The sequence below is a fragment of the Macrosteles quadrilineatus genome, unplaced genomic scaffold, assembly GCF_028750875.1.
Source record: "Macrosteles quadrilineatus isolate MER2022 unplaced genomic scaffold, UCM_ALF_1.0 Scaffold_3__2_contigs__length_128488019, whole genome shotgun sequence".
NCBI classification, from domain to species: Eukaryota; Metazoa; Arthropoda; class Insecta; order Hemiptera; family Cicadellidae; genus Macrosteles; species Macrosteles quadrilineatus.
In genome coordinates this window covers 40,914,802-40,933,715 of record NW_026542596.1, presented here as the reverse complement: position 1 = coordinate 40,933,715, position 18,914 = coordinate 40,914,802, and the positions used below count along the sequence as shown (strand labels likewise).

Sequence of the window (18,914 nt, the reverse complement as noted above, 5' to 3'; positions counted from 1 at the left end):
ACTAACAGTACAAAAACAAAGCTGAAGTGAGTAATGTTTTATTCAATGCTATGTTTGTGTTGTATTAATCGATATTGGATCCATTTAAACATCTTTCAGTTACTCATATAAATACTTAGCTTGTGAGTGTTTATTAGACATTGCAAGATTTTGCTCCTCAATAAAAAAACTCAAACTTGAAAGTCCCCAATGGTACTTTTCATGCTAGGACTTTAACATATTATAAAAACGAGAATGCCATAGGTACCAAAACCATTATGAAAATAAAATAATCACATCTATATTGTAGTAATATTGAAAAACCATACAAATCGACGGCAATAATCGATAATTTAAATACGTAATAAACAAAAATATATCAATACTTCTTATCCAAATATATTATGGTAGCCTACCATGATACCATACCAAATATGCCGTCAATACATTTTTATTTTTGTGTATAAAATTAAAATATGCTGTATATAAAAATATGTTAAAATAGTTATATTTTAAGAATTTTTTTTTATATAGAACTTATTGCTTATTTGGCCTTAAATTGCTCTATTTGAAGCCTAAATTTAGAAAATTTTCCCGGGGGAGGACCCCCTAATCCCACTGGAGGACCCCCCCCTGAACTGAAATCCTAGGGCCCCATTGGAAAATTTGCCCGGGGCCCCTGAAGTCGTAAGTCTGGCCCTGCTGTGAATTTGAATAGATAGTGTTTTGGCTTCAAAATGAAAAAGTAAAATAGTCCTTGTGCCTCCAATACTCTATTGGCATGCTGTCAATCACTATTTCCCTTGAATCCGCCAACCTTTTAAAATTAATACAACTTTTTTTAAACTGTACCAACTTCTTTGTCATATCAACTATCATGGTTGATAGAATTTTGATATCTGGGCTAATAAGTTGTCCTGATTAAAAAAACCAGCTGTTCTTAGCACAGAGAAGTAAAGTTCAGATGACGACCATGCGCTTTTAACTCTATTATATTGTGCCAGAAATATTCTTGTGACAAGCAAGGAAGAGCCTAAGCAGTGAGCACTGTGCAGGAATTCCTATCGCACAGGGCACAGGGTCTTCCTCCAACGTGAACGTTGTAGTACATGAGAGCGAGGAGGTGTTGGACTTTGCCCTAGACACCACTTAAGTGTACCATTGAATGTTTCCTCTGTATCTTACTTTTCTGTGTTCTTAGCTAGTAATTACAATCTCTTTAGTTCAAAATTTCTCTTTGCTAATCTTTGTTTTAACATACATCGACGTTTGTAGAACTTAATTTTATTCCCATCAGTAAGCATATCTGGCCTCACCATCATGTTAAAGGTGATCAAATCAATTCGTTCAACAGCTTTAAAGCATCGTAATCAACCTTACAAATCTGATGACTTAAACTATTAACTCAGAGTTTATAAACACCTATAAGCTCGGCTGTCGTCTATAGAGAATCGCTTTTCAGTGACATCTCACCAATGGCAACGTCAGTCTAGTGACAGTGTAAAGTAGTCAGTGACCATGATGGGAGGGGGAGAAGTAAAGGTGGCGACTGTAGAGTCGGTGGAGTCGGTGGACAATATGGCGACTCTCCCAGTGTCTAGGGCTCACGCGCCGAGCGACGTCACTCCGGAGAAGAATAACTTTACCAACAAGGAGATGGAGGCTAAGAAACGACCTGTAGCAGCCTCCCAGGCTAAGGATCCAAAGAGGTGAGTTCTGGAGGGAGTCAAAGACAAAGAAAAAGTTTCAAAATTAGCAAATACCAGTTTTAACAACAAAGCCCCCAAGAACCAAGAGGTGAGTCAGGGAAAGAGTCAATGAGTTGTTCAATCGGAGAAGGATAGCGTTCTGTGGTTTAAGAATACCCTATGGAAAACGAGAGGTAGGTAGGGAAAGCAAGACAAACCCCAAAAATATAAATACTTTTATTTTTATTTTAAGAAAATCATCTGACAGAAAAAAGATTTTTTTAGAACTTAGAAAATTAGAATCCAGGAACTCATTTAGATTTACAAATAATGTAACGTGGTATAACACTGATATTTTATCTGAGAGTTGTTTGACAGCAAATTAGATTTTCATAAATCTGTTCTCTAAAGAGGTCCTGATGACGGAGTTTTCCAGAAAAGGGAAATAAAATCAAATAATTGAAACAGTTTTAATTTACAAGGTAACTTTTGTCTGTTCCAGGACATCCCTGTTCATAATCTTGAGCTTCATCTATGCCAAGCTGTTGGTTGTCATATGTATAGCGTTTGTCGTCTCTGAGGTTGTGACCCATAGTCTACCCATACCCTACTATGAGGTAAGTACCCTCAAAATAGTTATTTAAGTATTCTTTTTTTATCCAACCAAATATATTTATTTATGTTTCATTTTAGCGGATTTCTACATCTCATGTTTTCTGTCCCCTCCAGTTTCCGTGCCTTTCTGTGGGACAAAGGCTTTCCTTTATCTTTCCCAACTATGTCTTGTTGTCCCCTTACCCTGTTGGAGACCATCCCAAAATTTTTATGGGAATTGGCGTCTTATACTTTCTGTTTACTTTTTCAAACCAAATTCAATATACCTCATCAGGGTAAAATTCAACAATGAAATTACATAAATTGTTTACAAACACTTAAAAGAAACTTCAAAAAAGAGTTATTAAAATTTTGGACATTGTCCTTTTATAACAAGATCTTCTTTTCCCAATTGGTTTTTTAAAATGCCTTTGGGAATGCTTTTGGAATTTTAATTTTACTCATGCCGAAAAGATCTTAAAAATAAAGTTGATATCTTGATATTTTCAAAATCTTTATCTTTACCTTATCTTGGATCACTACAACTACAAATGTGATATAAAAATCTGTTCATTTTGAGTGGTAGTGTTATGAAATATGAATGGCAGAAAGTGGTCGACAAAGGAACTTAACAGTTTAATTAACAGCTTTATAGAGCAACAAAAGGCGTGTTTAAGCTGGTTAGAAGTCCTCTGTTGAACTAGAGATAAGAGGTTGTAGAAGCTGTTAGAAGGGAATTTTGACCATTAGTATGAATCGTGAACTTCTTTGTGAACCTTCAGCAAGAAATTCAGTAGTAAAATACTGTTCATTGTTGTAGAAATTAAATGTAACATATTACTATTCTCTCTTGTTTGGATTTAAGTTCATATTTTCAACAAAATTCAGAATAAGTCATCTCAAAAATATTGGGATTGGTTTACTATGCTACTTTGTACTTATTAGTTGATATTTGAACGGAAGACATTAAAGATGGAGTTAAATTAAATTTCAAACTTTGGATACCTAGTTATTTATGACATGAAATTTTAAATTTTTCACTCTTTCTACCTACATTGTTAAAACCTCGTAAAAGTATAGATAACTTTTTCAATATTTCAACTTTTATTTGTTACATTTTTATCATGTAGCTTCAAGCTACTATTTGAATCTAGTTTACTAGATCTGATTTTCTACTCCAGTCCGTAACTTAAACTTTTGGTATGTACAATTGATTTTTTTATAATTATAAATAAACACACCTAAAAAAACTAACAACCATCCTTTATCCTAGGGTTTCTTCACATACCTTTACGGAGTCAGCATTGTCTTCTTGCTGTACGTCTTCTGCTTCCTTCTGCAAGAGAGTACCTGCTGCCAGGCCGCTGAGCCCAAGCCCAAGAAGCCAAAGAAGGAGAAGGAAAAAGAAAAAGAAAAGGAAAAGGAAAAGGAGAAGGAAAACAAGAAAAATAAGAAGAAGGAGGCTGCTGACAAGAAGAAGGAGAAAGAAGATAGCTCCAAGGGAGGTGGTGGAGGGGGAGAGCCACAACCTCCGCCTGCTCAAGGAAAGCGTAATAGCAGATCCAATATATTCCAGGTGAGATTTTTAATAAAAGAATTACAAACCAATGCCAAATTATGTTTTCATAGGTTGTATCATAGTAACTATTAATGTTTTCCCTTCTGGCATTCATATTTGCTGCTAGATGACAGTGTTTTGACTAAAGGTCTCTCAACTAGCAGTGAATGGTAATGCTAGAAGGTAAATTATATTAATAGTAATGTTTTACATCCCAGTAGCAGGATCTCTTAGTATCATTATTACTTCCATATCTGCTCAACTACCATCCACAGCTCCCGTCAAACCTGAAGCCTAAAATGACTGTGTCTGCCATCGTAAAAGCAGTCGGTAATGAGGTATTTTACTTGTGAAAATCATTTATGTAGTTGATTGGAAAGTTACTTCTGAAGTTAAACTCTACCTACTCTATTTTTTTGTTTAAACTAACAATTTATCTTTTCAACTCATTTCTTGACAGCTATCATCATTAAATATAATGGCGTACTACTGCTAGTTGCACATTTTTGTGCTCTTATTAAATTTAATTTTACCACGCTTTATTTGTTTAGTCACATACTGCCTATTTAAGTTAAATTTATTTTTTTTCATTTAACGTTTTTTCTTAAATAAAACTCAATCAGTACGACATAAGTTATCTTCGCAAACTGTTAAGTTTCTGTTTGAAATAAACATATAAAATAAAAATAATTTACCAAAATTATTTTGCAATATTTAATTGTGTAAATAAAGAAAATTAATCATGATAACACCATGAAATTAAATGGAGTAGAAGTTCGAGTACTCATATTTTTATTTCTATTAGAATTTGTTTTAAAGTAGTCACTTACTAATTTCCCAATATTGACATGAAATATTTTTTTTAACATAAACAATTTTAGAATTCTTTGTGTAATTTTTATGTTCTAACCAAAGCTTACTAAAATTGACAGTAGCATTTAACATAGTTAGAAAAGGAGTAAAGTTATTTTATTTTTATTTTTAACTCTGTCAGGATATTTATGTTTTTATTTTCACTGGATCAGAACGAAGGTTATCCACGTAAAATGAAGGATCTGATGCGTAGCAAAAGCGTTCTGAGTGATGAACCTGACTCAAATCCAAATTCAAATTCCGGCAGCAAGTCCGAACTTGTGGTGAGTTTTGAGTGAGTTACGAGTTTGTGAGTTGCGATTTCCGAGTTACGTCACTAACATCAATTGTCAATGGCGAGTCTGCATGGAGTGCGTATTTTAATTTTAAATTCTTCCAATTCTTTCAGGCTTTCAAAGTGTAATAAATACATATTCGTATTACTAACCACAAGACATAACTTTACGACTAATTAAGAAACAAGTAATTTTAACAATATTCTGAAACTCTCTTAAGGGAAAAATACAACTAAAAAATATCAAATTGCTATTATATTAACTAATGGACAATTTTGATATAAATTTCTTATCTACAATAATGAATGGCTTTTAAATATTCACTATGCATACCGGTATTAGCTCAGTTTCGTCTCTATACAAGCAAAAGCGAACAAAATGTTGCTTGTTATTTACAGTTGTTGGCTTATGACACCAAATAATACACACTAGTTTCCTAACTATACTATTTTAGATCTTTAGGCTCACACTAAGTACTTTATCTTCTTTATCAGTTCTGTCTCTATTTAGTGCTTGTTTTCACATGGATTTTGTGAATGGACTACGCAGATTTTGTCACGTCTTTATACAGTTTTTTGTTATTTTTTTTGTTGAATACCGTTATGCTTCTGGGTAGCTGAGTGGTTATAGTGTTCGCCTAAAAGTAAACAAGTTGTCAATTATGTCCTGAAGAACATCAGTAGATTTTTGATTCAAAATTCTACTGATGTTCTTCAGGACATAATATTTTGATGGTTTAAAACTAAACCCAAAGTTGTCCTTGATATGGGCCTTTTTTGTTTGATTGTTGTAGTCAGCTGACTTACTACTGTTTTTATTGGTTTCTAATCTCAATAAAGTATATAAACTGAATGTAAACAAAATCATAAAGCTATAGTACCAATAATAGGGTTAAAAACTATATAGGTCAAGTAAGTAAGAAAGTAATCATAACTGGCAGGACCAGGATTCTATATGACTTTATGGCTCAAGCATTACAAATACATAGCTGAATTAAATACACAACAGTATCAAATTGCTTGCAAAGTTTTCTACAAAGATGGTCTTAATAGTTCTTTTTGAAGAATAAAAAGTATTACTTTGAGAGAAAAAAAACAAAATTTTCTGATTCCAGAAATATAGCTAATATTTCATCTTCCTCTATTCTTAATTGACAGACAACCTGTTTCCAAGGATTATGGTAATCAAACGTTTCTGTTTTGAAGGCGGGAGGAATGGGAACGCTGAAGAAAGGCAAAACCGGAGAGAGTCCTTCCCAGGAGAAGCTGGACGTCGGAGATGTTGAGAGTTGTCCCTTGCCGCAACATCCCGGACGCAAGCGCAAGACATCCCAAAACACCAGCAGTCACGGCAGTTTCTTTCTGCGTGTGGGGGCCATTGGTGAGTCAATCTCAGAATTTTCTTGTGGATGTGTTGTATGAGTTGGTGGTGCAACAGCAATGAATCAAGACAGTAATGTCGAGGGAATCACGGTGCCACCACTAATACTCATCAATGCAGTTTGTTCGTTTTCTCTATTGGATCACCTCTTAATTTGCTTGACACATTTCATACTGGCTAAAAGCCTATAATGACTTGCAAATACGACACTAAAAGGTAAAAGAGGCCTTTTACCTATAAAAGACAAAAACAAAGAAATCTCTTTCAAGAAGCTCAACCCCTCAAGTGTACAAAGCCTTGATTATATGTTCACTATTTCGAACTTTGCAAATTGTATGGTTTAGTTTTGAAAGCAGCTAAAAACAGCTGAAAATTGTGTATAATATTTGCTGCTATCTAGGAGAAAAGGTTACAACAAATACTGTTGACTAAGCCCAACAGTTTTAATTTAACCTATCTGAATGGGCATTTAGCTAAGTTTGTGAAATCTTAAGCAAAGTAATGGCAAACAAATGCAGCATAATAACCTCTGCACTGATACAAAATTAATGGCCGCTTTGGACACAATATTAGCTACTGAAGACATGTTGGTATTGTGGTGGATGGGCCCATGGTTAACATGTGACACACTATGTGCCTGAGAAATAATTGCGCCCCTCCCCCGTCTCCGTTGCAAGGGAATTTTTCACTTCCTTGTGCCCCAAATAAACCTAAAACCTCTTGCGCCCCTGGGCCCAGGCCCACCTGGCCCTAATGCAAAGGCGGTCCTGGTGGTGGACAGAGGGCTGATCAATAGACAAGAGGTCTACAGCTGTACTAAATTCTTCAAAATTTAGATAAGAGTAGTCTTATTGTCTTTACATATTTATTGGACTATTGTTATAATGTTCTTTTTTCAGCGTTTGGGCTCGCAACTATGATTTACAATGGGCTGGAGTTTGGGGAATTTTTTGAAATCCCATTTTCGTCCCCGTGCTACCAAGTGCTTCGGGGTGTCAACCCATTGTTGCAAATGATGTTCACGTTCATGCAGATGTACTTCATATTCATGAACTCAAGGGTAAGTTCAACAATGTTGCATTAAATGTTTGTTCCGGACGTACGTACGAGTTATTTCTAGTTTATAAAACCAAATTAAAATAGCCTTGTACTTCAAACTTGTTTAATGAATGAGGCTGGTAGCCTTATGGACTTTTCCTACGCCAAGTGTTTGAGTGTTTTGGTACCGGTACACTAAGTTTCAGGAGGTAAGGAATCTCCTCCCGTTTTCTAGTGACTAACTAATCTACATTTACCTAACTAACGTATAGTGTAGTTAAAACACTTAGTAAAGGAAAATTCCATAAACTAAAATTAAAATAGTTATCCTTCCCAATTGTGAACTTTAAACACTCATTACCCTCTATCTTCATCATGTCTAGAAGTTATGTTAAGCAACGTGAATAACATCAAATTTTGTTGGACGATCAATTATATCGAGCCTAAATGTTCATTTCAAAGTTGAATACTATTATATTAAATCCTCTTTTTTTTTGCATTGTAATAAGTTGTCAGAACAGATACTCACACAGTAAGTTGTGGGCCCAAACATTAATTTGTTTTTAAATCTCCAGGTTTGTTAAGATATATCCCAAAAAAATAGTACAAGTACAATAGTGCCTTAAAGTGGCAAAAAAAGTAATGAAAGATGGATCAGATTAGATGTTTTGATGTTCTTTTTCCCAAAGATTGAATAGTTGGAGTTTCATACACAAATGATGTAAAAAATAAAACATTCATTCATTTCATTTCATTTCAAAACCTATTTTTATATGTTAGCTAATTGTGTTCTTTCCCAACGGCAGTTGAACATCCACCGGTTCAAAGTGATCGCTCGGTTCGGCCTGATGCACATCGTAGCCACAAACCTGTGCGTCTGGATACGTACTTTGGTGTTGGAGAGTTTAAAGGAGATCACCGGATATCTCAACAAACACAATACCACCTCTGTGCTGGGCCCGTCCCCTTCCGTCGTCCGCAACCTCAAGAATGACTTTGACATTTTGAGTAAGTATTGACGACAGTTTAAAACTATTAGATTATAGCTACAGTACAGTTTTGAACAAGTTAAATTATATTTTGAATAATATAATTGAAATACAGTATGTGCAAAGTGATTTATGTATCTTTGTGACTGATTAAGATCAATTACGGTTTCTTAAGCCAGGATCATTAAGCCCAATGATCAATGTCAACCCTTGGAAGCATGAGCTCTGAATAACCATTAATAGTACAGAGGTAAAACCCACCCAGAAAACATGAGGTACATGATAATAAAAAATTAATAAATGATCTATCAATATATCCCCTTAAAGTAGTGGAGGAGTATCCATTCCCCCTTGTTCCCCCTAATGGCTGCCATGGCTAACAAGTATCCAATAAATGTATTTAACTTATACAGTATTCCAATGTTTTGGTTTGTTTATACTGTTTCAAAACTATAATTTTTTGTATTATACTCAAAAGTATTTAAGAGCAGAGATAATCAAACAACTTGGTGGAATTTATCTGGGCTTATAAACTGGACATTGCTGGTTTGTTGAAACAGCTCCCTCCTCTCTCATATCACTGCAGTCAAAACTGGCTTGCTTAAGGTCCATGATGGTGATTTTCATTTAAAAACACAACTAAATAACAAAGCATCTCTATAAAACTTATCTTTTGCGATTTTACAGGTAAACTACGAGAAGCGACTGAAAGCCCGACAACTACTACTACAACCATGAAATCAATTTTCAAATCTACCTCTCGTGCATTTGCCGATACTGCTAGGCAACTGGTTCAGCACTCGACGGAAGCAGCAACCACACTGCTGCCAACCACGCAGTCTAGCACAATGTTGCCAACATTGCCTACCACCACTACCACAACGACCACCACGACACTCCCTCCGTTTATTTTCACTGACCCCACGACTACCACCACGTCAACCACCACAGAAGCTGCTTCACTAATTAACTTCATTAAGAAGAATCTCACCGCTGCTGGTGAGTAGGTTTTGTATTCTACAATGAACTGAATGGCTTAATTACTTTATGACTAGATCACTAACCTAAGATAAGGAACTTGTGTACATATATTATTTCAATAAGAAAGCAGGGTGAGTGTAAAATGGAGTGAAATCTCTGCAGCTTTCTGACTAAGATCAGCTGGTTTTGTGGCCATTTATTGAAGCCCAATAATCAAGGACAGCTGGGTCCAAATTTAAAACCTAAAAAAGCTAACAATGTACGTGGTCCAACTAGAGACAAGATTCAGGGACCGTTTTCATGGGATATCTTTTTATTTTTAACAACTGATAGCAAAGCAATGTGTTCTTGCAATGCCATGTGCAAGCAAGATCTATAAATCCTTGATTTTGAGAGGATAAGAATTTAAAGTTGTAGATATATAGCAATAATACTGAATTTTGATGAGTAAACACTAAGACGAGCCCTGTTAGACACCATAGTTTGTACCATTGTACATCAACATTTTACCATTGCAAGATAGCATCCTATGACTACTCATTCTCTGTGCTATCTAAAGTATTACTTGATAAATAGTGATTTGTATCCTGTTTCATTCTGGTTATTCCCGGGTCTGATCATCAACTAGGTTCCATGTTTTCCTATTCCACCAGTGTTCCCCTTTCTCCACCATCCTACTACTCTTCTCTACACATTACTCTTTTCAAAAATAGTGTCATACAATTCTTACGTATTGCCCACTTTAGTGACTGATTCGTCCATATTCTGGGATGACTTTGGAGAGTCGCCGCTCGCCCCAGCTGCCCTGGTCAGTGCCAACCGCACTCCCATCGACCCGGAGAGCTGTGGCCGGGTCAACATCATGGGCAGTATTGTGCATGATTCTGCCCCTTATCTGTTCCCTTTCATCATCGAGTACAGCCTGATTGGTGCTGCCGTGATCTATGTGATGTGGCGCCATATTGGACGTCACGCTAGGTAACGTTGTGCAACAAAGCTAGTTTACCTGAGGAAAAAAGAGATACACATCATTATAAGCTTCATGCAGATTACTGATTCATATACTAAAGAAGAAAGAAATCAAAATAATGTTGTAATTCCTTAATTAAAGATTTGTTCAATGAATTTAGGTATAAATTTGTACTATGCTTAAGGCGTTTTATAACATAAAACATTTGTATACTCGGCAATAATTTTAGTTTCTCTAATGACAGATACCATGGGGAGGAGGACTTGGAGCAGAGACTGGAGGTGATACTATCCCGACGTGCCGTGGCCATGGCACACGCCAGTGCGGGCCGCGTAGACTGTGTCGGGGCCAGCAAGGGACTGTTCTTTGGCCTGCTGCTGCTCGTCGGCTCACTCATCTGTCTGATCCTGTTCTTTGTCTTGGTGCACCACCCTCAGCTTGGCCTACTGGCCATCTACCTGGCCGACGTCTCCCACTGCACTCTCATGGGCCTCAGCATCATCGCCATCATCATCGGTTTCATCAGGTTTGTGTTATGTCAGTTTTCTCATTTTAATAGTTTGGGTAGATACCTGAAAAGAGTCAGTAACTTTTTGGTGCTTCAAAACTGGGCCCAGCTGTCCTTGATCATTGGGCTTTTAATGTATAGTTCTTACTAAAGAAACAGTAGATCATAGTCAGTAAAAATGCTGCACAAATCTTCTAGCCTCATTCTACATTCATCCTGCATTCTAATTTAGCTTAAGATCCACACCTAGCTGCTGTCACTGCCAAAAAGGATTGCAAACAACTTATTTTGTGGAATAGAGATTTTTTAGAACAATGATTCAATTTACATTCTCTACTGCAAGGGATATTTTGATAAAAAAAAAAAACTTGTTGGCAGCTTTTACAAGTGATTGTATGCACGGGGAACTAGCTGTGATGGCATCAGCGCGGTTAGAACGTTTTTGTGTTCTCTGAAAATACTCATTTTTTTCACTTGCAGCATTGTTTGACGGAGCTATTCAATTAATGACATCAGTAATGATTTGCTACCCATATTACTCCAAGTATTGCAGTAGACTTCAATTATGATTACAATTTTACGTATTCCCTGTTATTTAACTTGTGTTTCTCAAAAGTATGTTTAGTTTATCAAGTTATTTTTTAATACAGGGTCAATTTAGGAAATAAACAGATATTTGGAAACAAAAAAATAGCCCCCAAAGCTACATGAACCAGCTGTGAGCCCTGCATGGAGTGACCCCTAATGACTGTTACAGAGTCCAGGGCCTCAAGTTCCAAGGCGAGGAGTCTAGCGATCTCAACGACATTCTGCAGCGAGTGTCTGCATTCGGACTGTTTGTCTACGCAGTGTTCAGCATCATCGCTGGATCCCTTACAGCTCTTACTAGTGAACCGAACTTGTTGGTCATGATCACTGGGAACCTAGCTGTTGTGCAGGTCTGTCTTATAGTTCTTCAATTGTTTTAATTTTGTTATTGTTAGTATTAACTAAGGGGAGCGAGCTGGACTAGGGTTAGAGCGGGGGGGCTTCAGAGCCCAAGGTCCCTGATTCAAATCCCGCCAATCACCAATGGATTTTATCCATGTGATAATGCTGCAACCCTCTAGGCCTAGCCTGAATGTGTAATGTGTAAAACAGTTCCGTTCTAGATAGCGTCCTAGAATGTAAAGGAGGGATATAAAAAAGTATTGAGTTTTATGACAAAAGTTTTAACTGAAAACCAGTTTGTAAAATGGGTCTAACGCTTATACTATATGGAGGTATAACCATACCATGGAGGGCATTTTCCTATTTTGCCCCCTTTAAATCCCATAAATTTGGCATGTAGGGAAGCACAAATATTATAACATTATCAAATGGTCAACCTCTAATTTTCAAGCACCATTTTAATACTAAAATTTAATTTTTCACTCTCATTGTTCATGTTTGTTCAGTTGTATGGAATGTTGCATGTGAACAGTGATATTTATAATTAAATTTGTTGAGAAGTTATCAATGAAATTAAATAGGTTAAAATGTCAATCAGATAACACTTTCTGAAGTATAAGTGTAATCAACCCAATACTCATAATTTTAAAAGCTCTAAATGATATTGTAGCTACAATTTTTGCAAACAATTAGGCTACATTACTGTAATGACATTTAATCGATTTCTCAATTGTTTACATTCAGGTTGTTCTCCAACTACTATTCATCGCAGACATTGCCCGACGACGTGTGCATCTCCCCGAACACGACCGCAGCAAACCTGGCCGACAGATCGTTACGTTCTTGCTCATATGCAATGTCACCATGTGGATTATATACACTTTCGAAACTCAAAAAGTCATTGCCAACCCTGTGCAGGTATGCTTTGATTTGGTTATTTATTAACCTTTCAAATAATCCAAGTTAAATATTTTGATTTTTCTTGCATTTACGCTTCAAATTTATGAGACATAAACTGCAATTTATACCAAGATTTTATATGTCTATCAACACTTATTTTTTATATGTTAATGAAGAATGAATGCCACACTAGTAACCAAACTGAGACAAAAATTTTAGCGAGTTATAATAGCATACAAAATGTTCACAATATAATTTATTTGAAATTTTTCCCCTCAAAGGGGTTTTTCATGTGACAAGGGAAAAGTAGCTAATATTTTTCATTCAAAAATTCCAAAGCCAAATGTTATTTTTAAATAACCATGTATTCTCTTATGAAATTTTAGCAAACAAAATTATCATAATGTCTAATCCTAGGTTTTAAATCTAGTTTCCTCAACTCTGAATAATTTAAAACTGATCCTTGAATTTCAAATCAAAGAAAATTTTACACTTATTAATAAATATAACAAACAATCAATAATATAACAAATATCCCAAATTGGGATGTTAGATATTAATTCCACTTCAAAATAAAATTCTAACACCATATCCTTTGACTGTAACCTGTAACTTATTTTCAATGTTAAAATCAGTAATCTTTTAACGTACATTCTGTCTTCAAATTTTAAATGTTTCTTGCCAAAAAATTGCCAAAAAATACAAATGTGAAATCTAATTTCAACACTGGTTGTTCAGTTGGATTTCTACGGGTTCCTGGCTTGGTCCATGGTGCAGCGAGTCACTCTTCCTCTATGCATCTTTTATCGATTCCATTCCGCCGTGACACTTGCAGAGATATGGAAGACCAGCTACAAACCCCGTCTCGACTAAAAAGGTATTTTTCATCCATCGTTTCAAATTTTATTTCTAAAAAAAATATATATATATATATATACACAAGTTTTATTGCTTAGCAATTAATTGCCTACAAGAACGAGTGGAAGTCTCAAACATATGTTTTTGTTGGGAACAAAATAATAATTATTTGTATTTTTTATTCTCCTTATAGATTCAACCATTCCTATAATATTTATGTCTCCATTTTTTTATTAGTTCAAAAACTGGCAGAAGAATTTTGCACTAACAACTGTTTATGATAACATTTTCAACTGAGTGACATTTGGATTAGAAAGATATCTTAAAGTCCAATAATGAACAAGTTTTGTTGTTGACAGACCGATTTGACTGTTAGCAAGAACACCTGTCATCCTTGGTTAGAAATGCTGCCAGTGACAGTCAAATATTCTATTATTTTATATTAGACATCTTTCTTCCTAATTGAAACATTCCTTTCTTGAAAATGCTTAGAGAGACAGTAAAATATTCTAATAATCTATTTTAGTGTGGATATTTAATGTATCTTGTGCTTTAATAGACTCTTTCCAACCCAGAAAGAAACCCAGGAGGTTGGTGCTATATTCCCAACGGAAATTCTTAAGACCCTTGTATTCTATGTTACGTCTTTTGTTTTGATTAACTCCGCTAATCTGACTTTGGCTTTGTCCGACTTGTTGCTTAATCCGACCGTACCATTACCTATCAGTGACTGCGATAATATTGTGACTGTTGCCATGACCTCGCATTCACAGCAAAAATCTTGTTTATCCCCCACAATCACAGAAATATTATCATCGTCTCATGACCTTGGCATAATATTTAACGTATCTCACGCAGTGGCATAAATAACACCCCCGCAACACCCTGCATTGCGGGGGGGGGGGGGGGGGGCACCGAGGTCCAGGGGGCGCCAAGATCCAGGGGACATTGAGGTCCAATTGTCACCACCCCGCAAAGATGATGTCTTCAAGACTGAAAAATATAATCATGATTTTGCCACAATAGCGGAAAAAGATTGTGTTTTTTCATGACCACGGGAGACGAAGATGATGTCTACAAGACCGCGGATGATGTACAAGATGTTGCCACAATCATTTAAATCGATGACGAGTTTCAATGACTGCAGGAGACAATGTCCATATGAACTCAGGAGATATTCAAGATTTTGCCGCGATAACGGAAAACGATGACTAAGTTTCCATGGCCAATGGAGGTGATGAAAAAATGTCCATTTTGCCACGATCACGGCTTTTGCTGGGATAAACAAATAAAAAATAAGGGGTGATGTTTTGGTGGGGGAAGGGGGGGCGCCATCTACATGTAATGAGGGGGGCGCCGCTCATTCTACATACCCCACTGCTCTCACGGTCATGGAAACTATATCATCCCCTTTTGCGATCACACACGACTAATAAATGTCAGTAAAGCAATTAATTTGGTAATTTAATATACTCCTTGAATAATCCAACTTTTTCACTGTTCCTACTCGGTCTTGGTCCCGTTGGTGAAGGATTAGCGGGGTTGTACTGCATCTCAAACATATTATATTTCTAGCAGAAATAAATTCAAATTTTTCTTTCAGTAATGTTTTTTTCTCAATCTAAAAATAATGTTGTAAATTTGTTACAGCGACGCAGTGAACGCAAAGGTATCCATCAAAGTTACCGTATGAATTCTTCACTCAATTATATAATTTGAGTTGTTATAATATGAGAATCTCCTTCGGAGGTATTTATACTCTGTACTGAATGAGTTTTATCATATCTTTTGTATAACTGTTTTAAACCCCACTACAAAATTACTATTGTATGTTATCACCGTTGTGATCGGGGGCCATTTGTTTCATGTCGTGAAGCGATTTTACTAAATACGAACACTGTTCTATGTACTTAAAAGTATTAACTACGTGTCTACATTCTCGGTTGTATTTATATGCCATAATTTGATAGGGTGTTTATGTAAAGTGGTGTGGTATCTGTAAATAAATCTGTATTAATGTATTTTACTATTGGTTTTACTTTGTGTAGTTTAAGCAAAGAAAAGTTTTATACGTAAGAAGTTAAAGAAAGAACGCATTTTGAATTTTGTTAGTCAAATTAACAGTTTAAAAATCTCTAAACCATATTGGTACTTACAAATTTTATTCTTTTAGTGGAAGGGGAGTTCTCAACCTCCAAGAAAACTATTTTTTTTATAGATAAGTGGAACTACATACAGCCAAAGTTTTTCTCCAAACCATCAAGTCATTGTGTTATGACATAGTCAAAAACGAATGGTGATTCACAGGACTTGAACCAGGCATCCTGAACCAGGTTATCTTACCACCAGACCAGCCACGTCTCTTCTTATATTCGTAGTTTATTGATATATACAGTACCATTGGAGGGTTGTTATGAAGATCGGGTTTAATTTATTTTACTGTAAGACTGAAGTTCTTTCTTTATCTTCAGCTCAAACTTCATAAGATTTTACATACTATGTGTTCATGTATGTAAAGTGTGTAAATTATATTATTTTACCTTTCAGAGTATTATTGAAATATTATACTGTATAGACTGTTAATTTATGTGCAAATATCACAAACGCTGACTGCTATATAAGTGAGATCGATGTTACGAATGTGTGTGTGTGTGTGTGTGTGTGTTTGAATGAGTGTCTTTAATTTTTACTTCAAATCCCAAAGCTAGAATGATTTTAATATAAGAAATAAACCAAGAAACTGCAATAATTATCGTTACTTTTTGGTGCCAAATAATTTTTCTGTTTTAGTTGAGTATTGTTGTTGAATTTATTTGTCGTTATGATTTTCTCATTATTTAGTTTTCTGTGACTGATCGCAAAATCAAAACGTTGAAATGTTATTGATTGATTTACCTGAGTTGTATTAAAATATTTTAAAATAGCAGGCTTTTAACCAAAGATAAAATGTATAATGATGTACGTCTAGGGTTGTCTACTTTTAGTTTAAATCAATACATTTTAAATCTTTCTGTTTTAATGCCTGAGACATTTGACAGAATCTTTTTTAGAATATTTCAAAGTTTTATATGGGTCATTGCATTACTGACAATGTATATTAGTGTAAAATTGTATTAGTTAACTTGTTTTTATTTTTAACTAAACAATACTAGATTCAGTTAATTGTTTTTTGTACTTAGGTGTTATTTGAGGTCATTTAGCATGATCTCTTTTATACAATTTCTTAAAATCATTTGATAGGTTTTATATCTTGGCTATCAAATAACTTTGGGGTCCAAAACAATGCAATTATTTTTAATGAAGCAAATTTCGACTGAAATTAGACACTATGTCGTCATCTTTGGAATTTTTACATTCAGCAGTAATCAATAAATTTCAAAATGTAGACTAGTATTGCTTCACTATTTGTATGCAACCGGTTAATGAGCATATTAGAATAATTCTGTACTACATTTAAAACTAATAAAATAAATATTACACTTGTTTTGATGAGACCTCCAAATAAAAAAAAAAACAAAAAATATAGCTACAGTTAGATTAAAATAACATCGAGAACAATCCTTGTATGATGGAAAACGGGTAATGTACATGAAATACCAAAGTTAATAGTTAACACAAAAGACCCTTCCTTTGTTATGCTATAAAGTTTACACCTTGGGTATTGAATAAAAAATACTTTATCTGTGCCATCCAAAATGATTACAATAAAAAAAATTACATTCTTTAGGCGTTAAAATTACATTGTTTTCCGTCATTTGCAAATACAGTATACTTATTTTTGCTATATACATGTTAGAGTGAACATTTTAAAATCATCCAACATAATAGATAAAAGCCGTCTTACCTAACACCTTTCACAGCAACAGGCATTTATATGACACAGCCACTGCCATAATCTGTTCTTTACCGTCAACTGTACAAATCTTAACAGTTACGAGATATTTTACGATTGTCAGCGACAACAAATTTATATGTACATAAACTGTGTAGATATTATATTATACATTGAATTAGCTTTAATATATCTTTGATACTTTTATTAATTTGAATACACTTTAAAATATATATAGGATTGTTATTAATGATAGTAAATGTTTTAACATCTTATCGTTCCTGTGTGGGTAGAGATAGAGTAATGACCCGAACGTGTTGCGGTCACTCCTTCCAACCGAAGCTTGCGTGTGCGTAGAGGCGTACATTCCATAACGATCCAGTCAACTTTTTATCATAAATCCACTCTGTGAACCTAACCCTTGACTGTGCTTTGCGATATCAATGTAAATATGTTTGCGGTGAAAATTGAATTTTTTTGTTTAAGTGTGTTCGAAATTATACTCAAACAGTATTTTTAAATACCTATTATTTTTGTATAACTTTGTTAAAAGTTGCAAGTAGGCAAAGTATGTTTTCTAACACAGAACACAATGGTTTTGTACATAATATTTTACTGAGTAATTTAAGTTGTTGCAAACTGTAAAATATTATTTTATAAAATCGGTATACCGTTACAGATTACAATTTTTTTGTGATGAGAATATGTGATCATTCTTTGAAAAGCTGTATGCTTCGAGATTTTCTATGTGTATATTAATATAGCAAAGTAACTGTTTCAAAAGTATTTGTGGGTAAAATAAGTTAGGATAATGTGTAAGTAAGCAGTGAATAAAATTTGGGTAATTAAAAAAATCTACTTTTTTGCCGTTAAGTAATTATTTTTCAGTATTTGAGGAGTGTTAACTTTTTAAATGGATGATTTATTTGGCTTTGAGGAATAAATGAAATGAATAAAGTAAACACCACCCTTTGCATATTTTATTAGATAAACTAATAACTAGATAAACCTTCATTCCTAAAACCAAAACTCTAGGTTAAAATCCACACCAGGTGTCAAACAGTCAAAACCGATGTCAATTTTAACGATTGTTAACAACTGCCAAGTTGTAGAGTCAGAAAATGTAAAATCTTGTCCTTCCTCACACAAAGATTTTGCTCATGGATCGTAGTTAGTAGATGAAACTGTGTTACTGTGTATTTTGTTCTTTGTATCTCGTAGTCTGTTTTGATTACATACATATAAACCTAAGAAGCATTTTTTCTAGCAGTTTAATTAAAATTTATTTGTTGTTTGATGTAGATGAGGTCATAATAAATCTATTCTTATGTAACCAAAGTTTTGTTTTGTTTCAACCACCTTTTCCTAATTTGCCGTAAAGTAGGTTATTTATACATTTTGTTGTAGTGTAGACCTGTTTGAGTTTCTTGTAATAACAAGTGACTCACCCATGCTGGGGTACCTTGGGACGATGGTACAGAGGTTCCTTGGTCAAACAAAAAATAATTACAACTACCAGAAGGAATAATTATATTTACTACAATTATATACCAATAATTAT

At 34.7% G+C, this 18,914-nt stretch overlaps 1 protein-coding gene across 7 annotated transcripts in view; it reads left to right on the top strand.

Moving 5' to 3' along the window:
* The window catches only part of LOC128988519 (proton channel OtopLc-like), a 72,853-nt gene extending 54,162 nt beyond the window's left edge, over nt 1-18,691 (top strand). For 3 of the 7 annotated variants that reach the window (XM_054409888.1, XM_054409887.1, XM_054409889.1), the window contains exons 4-16: nt 2,170-2,284; nt 3,535-3,837; nt 4,845-4,955; nt 6,173-6,347; nt 7,247-7,407; nt 8,192-8,393; nt 9,062-9,373; nt 10,102-10,333; nt 10,570-10,851; nt 11,591-11,771; nt 12,508-12,681; nt 13,402-13,540; nt 15,172-18,691. In XM_054409888.1, coding sequence (XP_054265863.1) covers nt 2,170-2,284; nt 3,535-3,837; nt 4,845-4,955; nt 6,173-6,347; nt 7,247-7,407; nt 8,192-8,393; nt 9,062-9,373; nt 10,102-10,333; nt 10,570-10,851; nt 11,591-11,771; nt 12,508-12,681; nt 13,402-13,536 — 2,383 coding nt within the window. In that variant the 3' untranslated portion in view covers nt 13,537-13,540; nt 15,172-18,691. Of the gene's footprint in view, nt 1-1,426; nt 1,689-2,169; nt 2,285-3,534; nt 3,838-4,844; nt 4,956-6,172; nt 6,348-7,246; nt 7,408-8,191; nt 8,394-9,061; nt 9,374-10,101; nt 10,334-10,569; nt 10,852-11,590; nt 11,772-12,507; nt 12,682-13,401; nt 13,541-15,171 lie in introns of those variants that run through there. The other 4 variants (XM_054409890.1, XM_054409891.1, XM_054409892.1 and 1 more) reach the window with 3 other exon arrangements.
* The last annotated feature ends 223 nt before the right edge of the window (nt 18,692-18,914 follow it).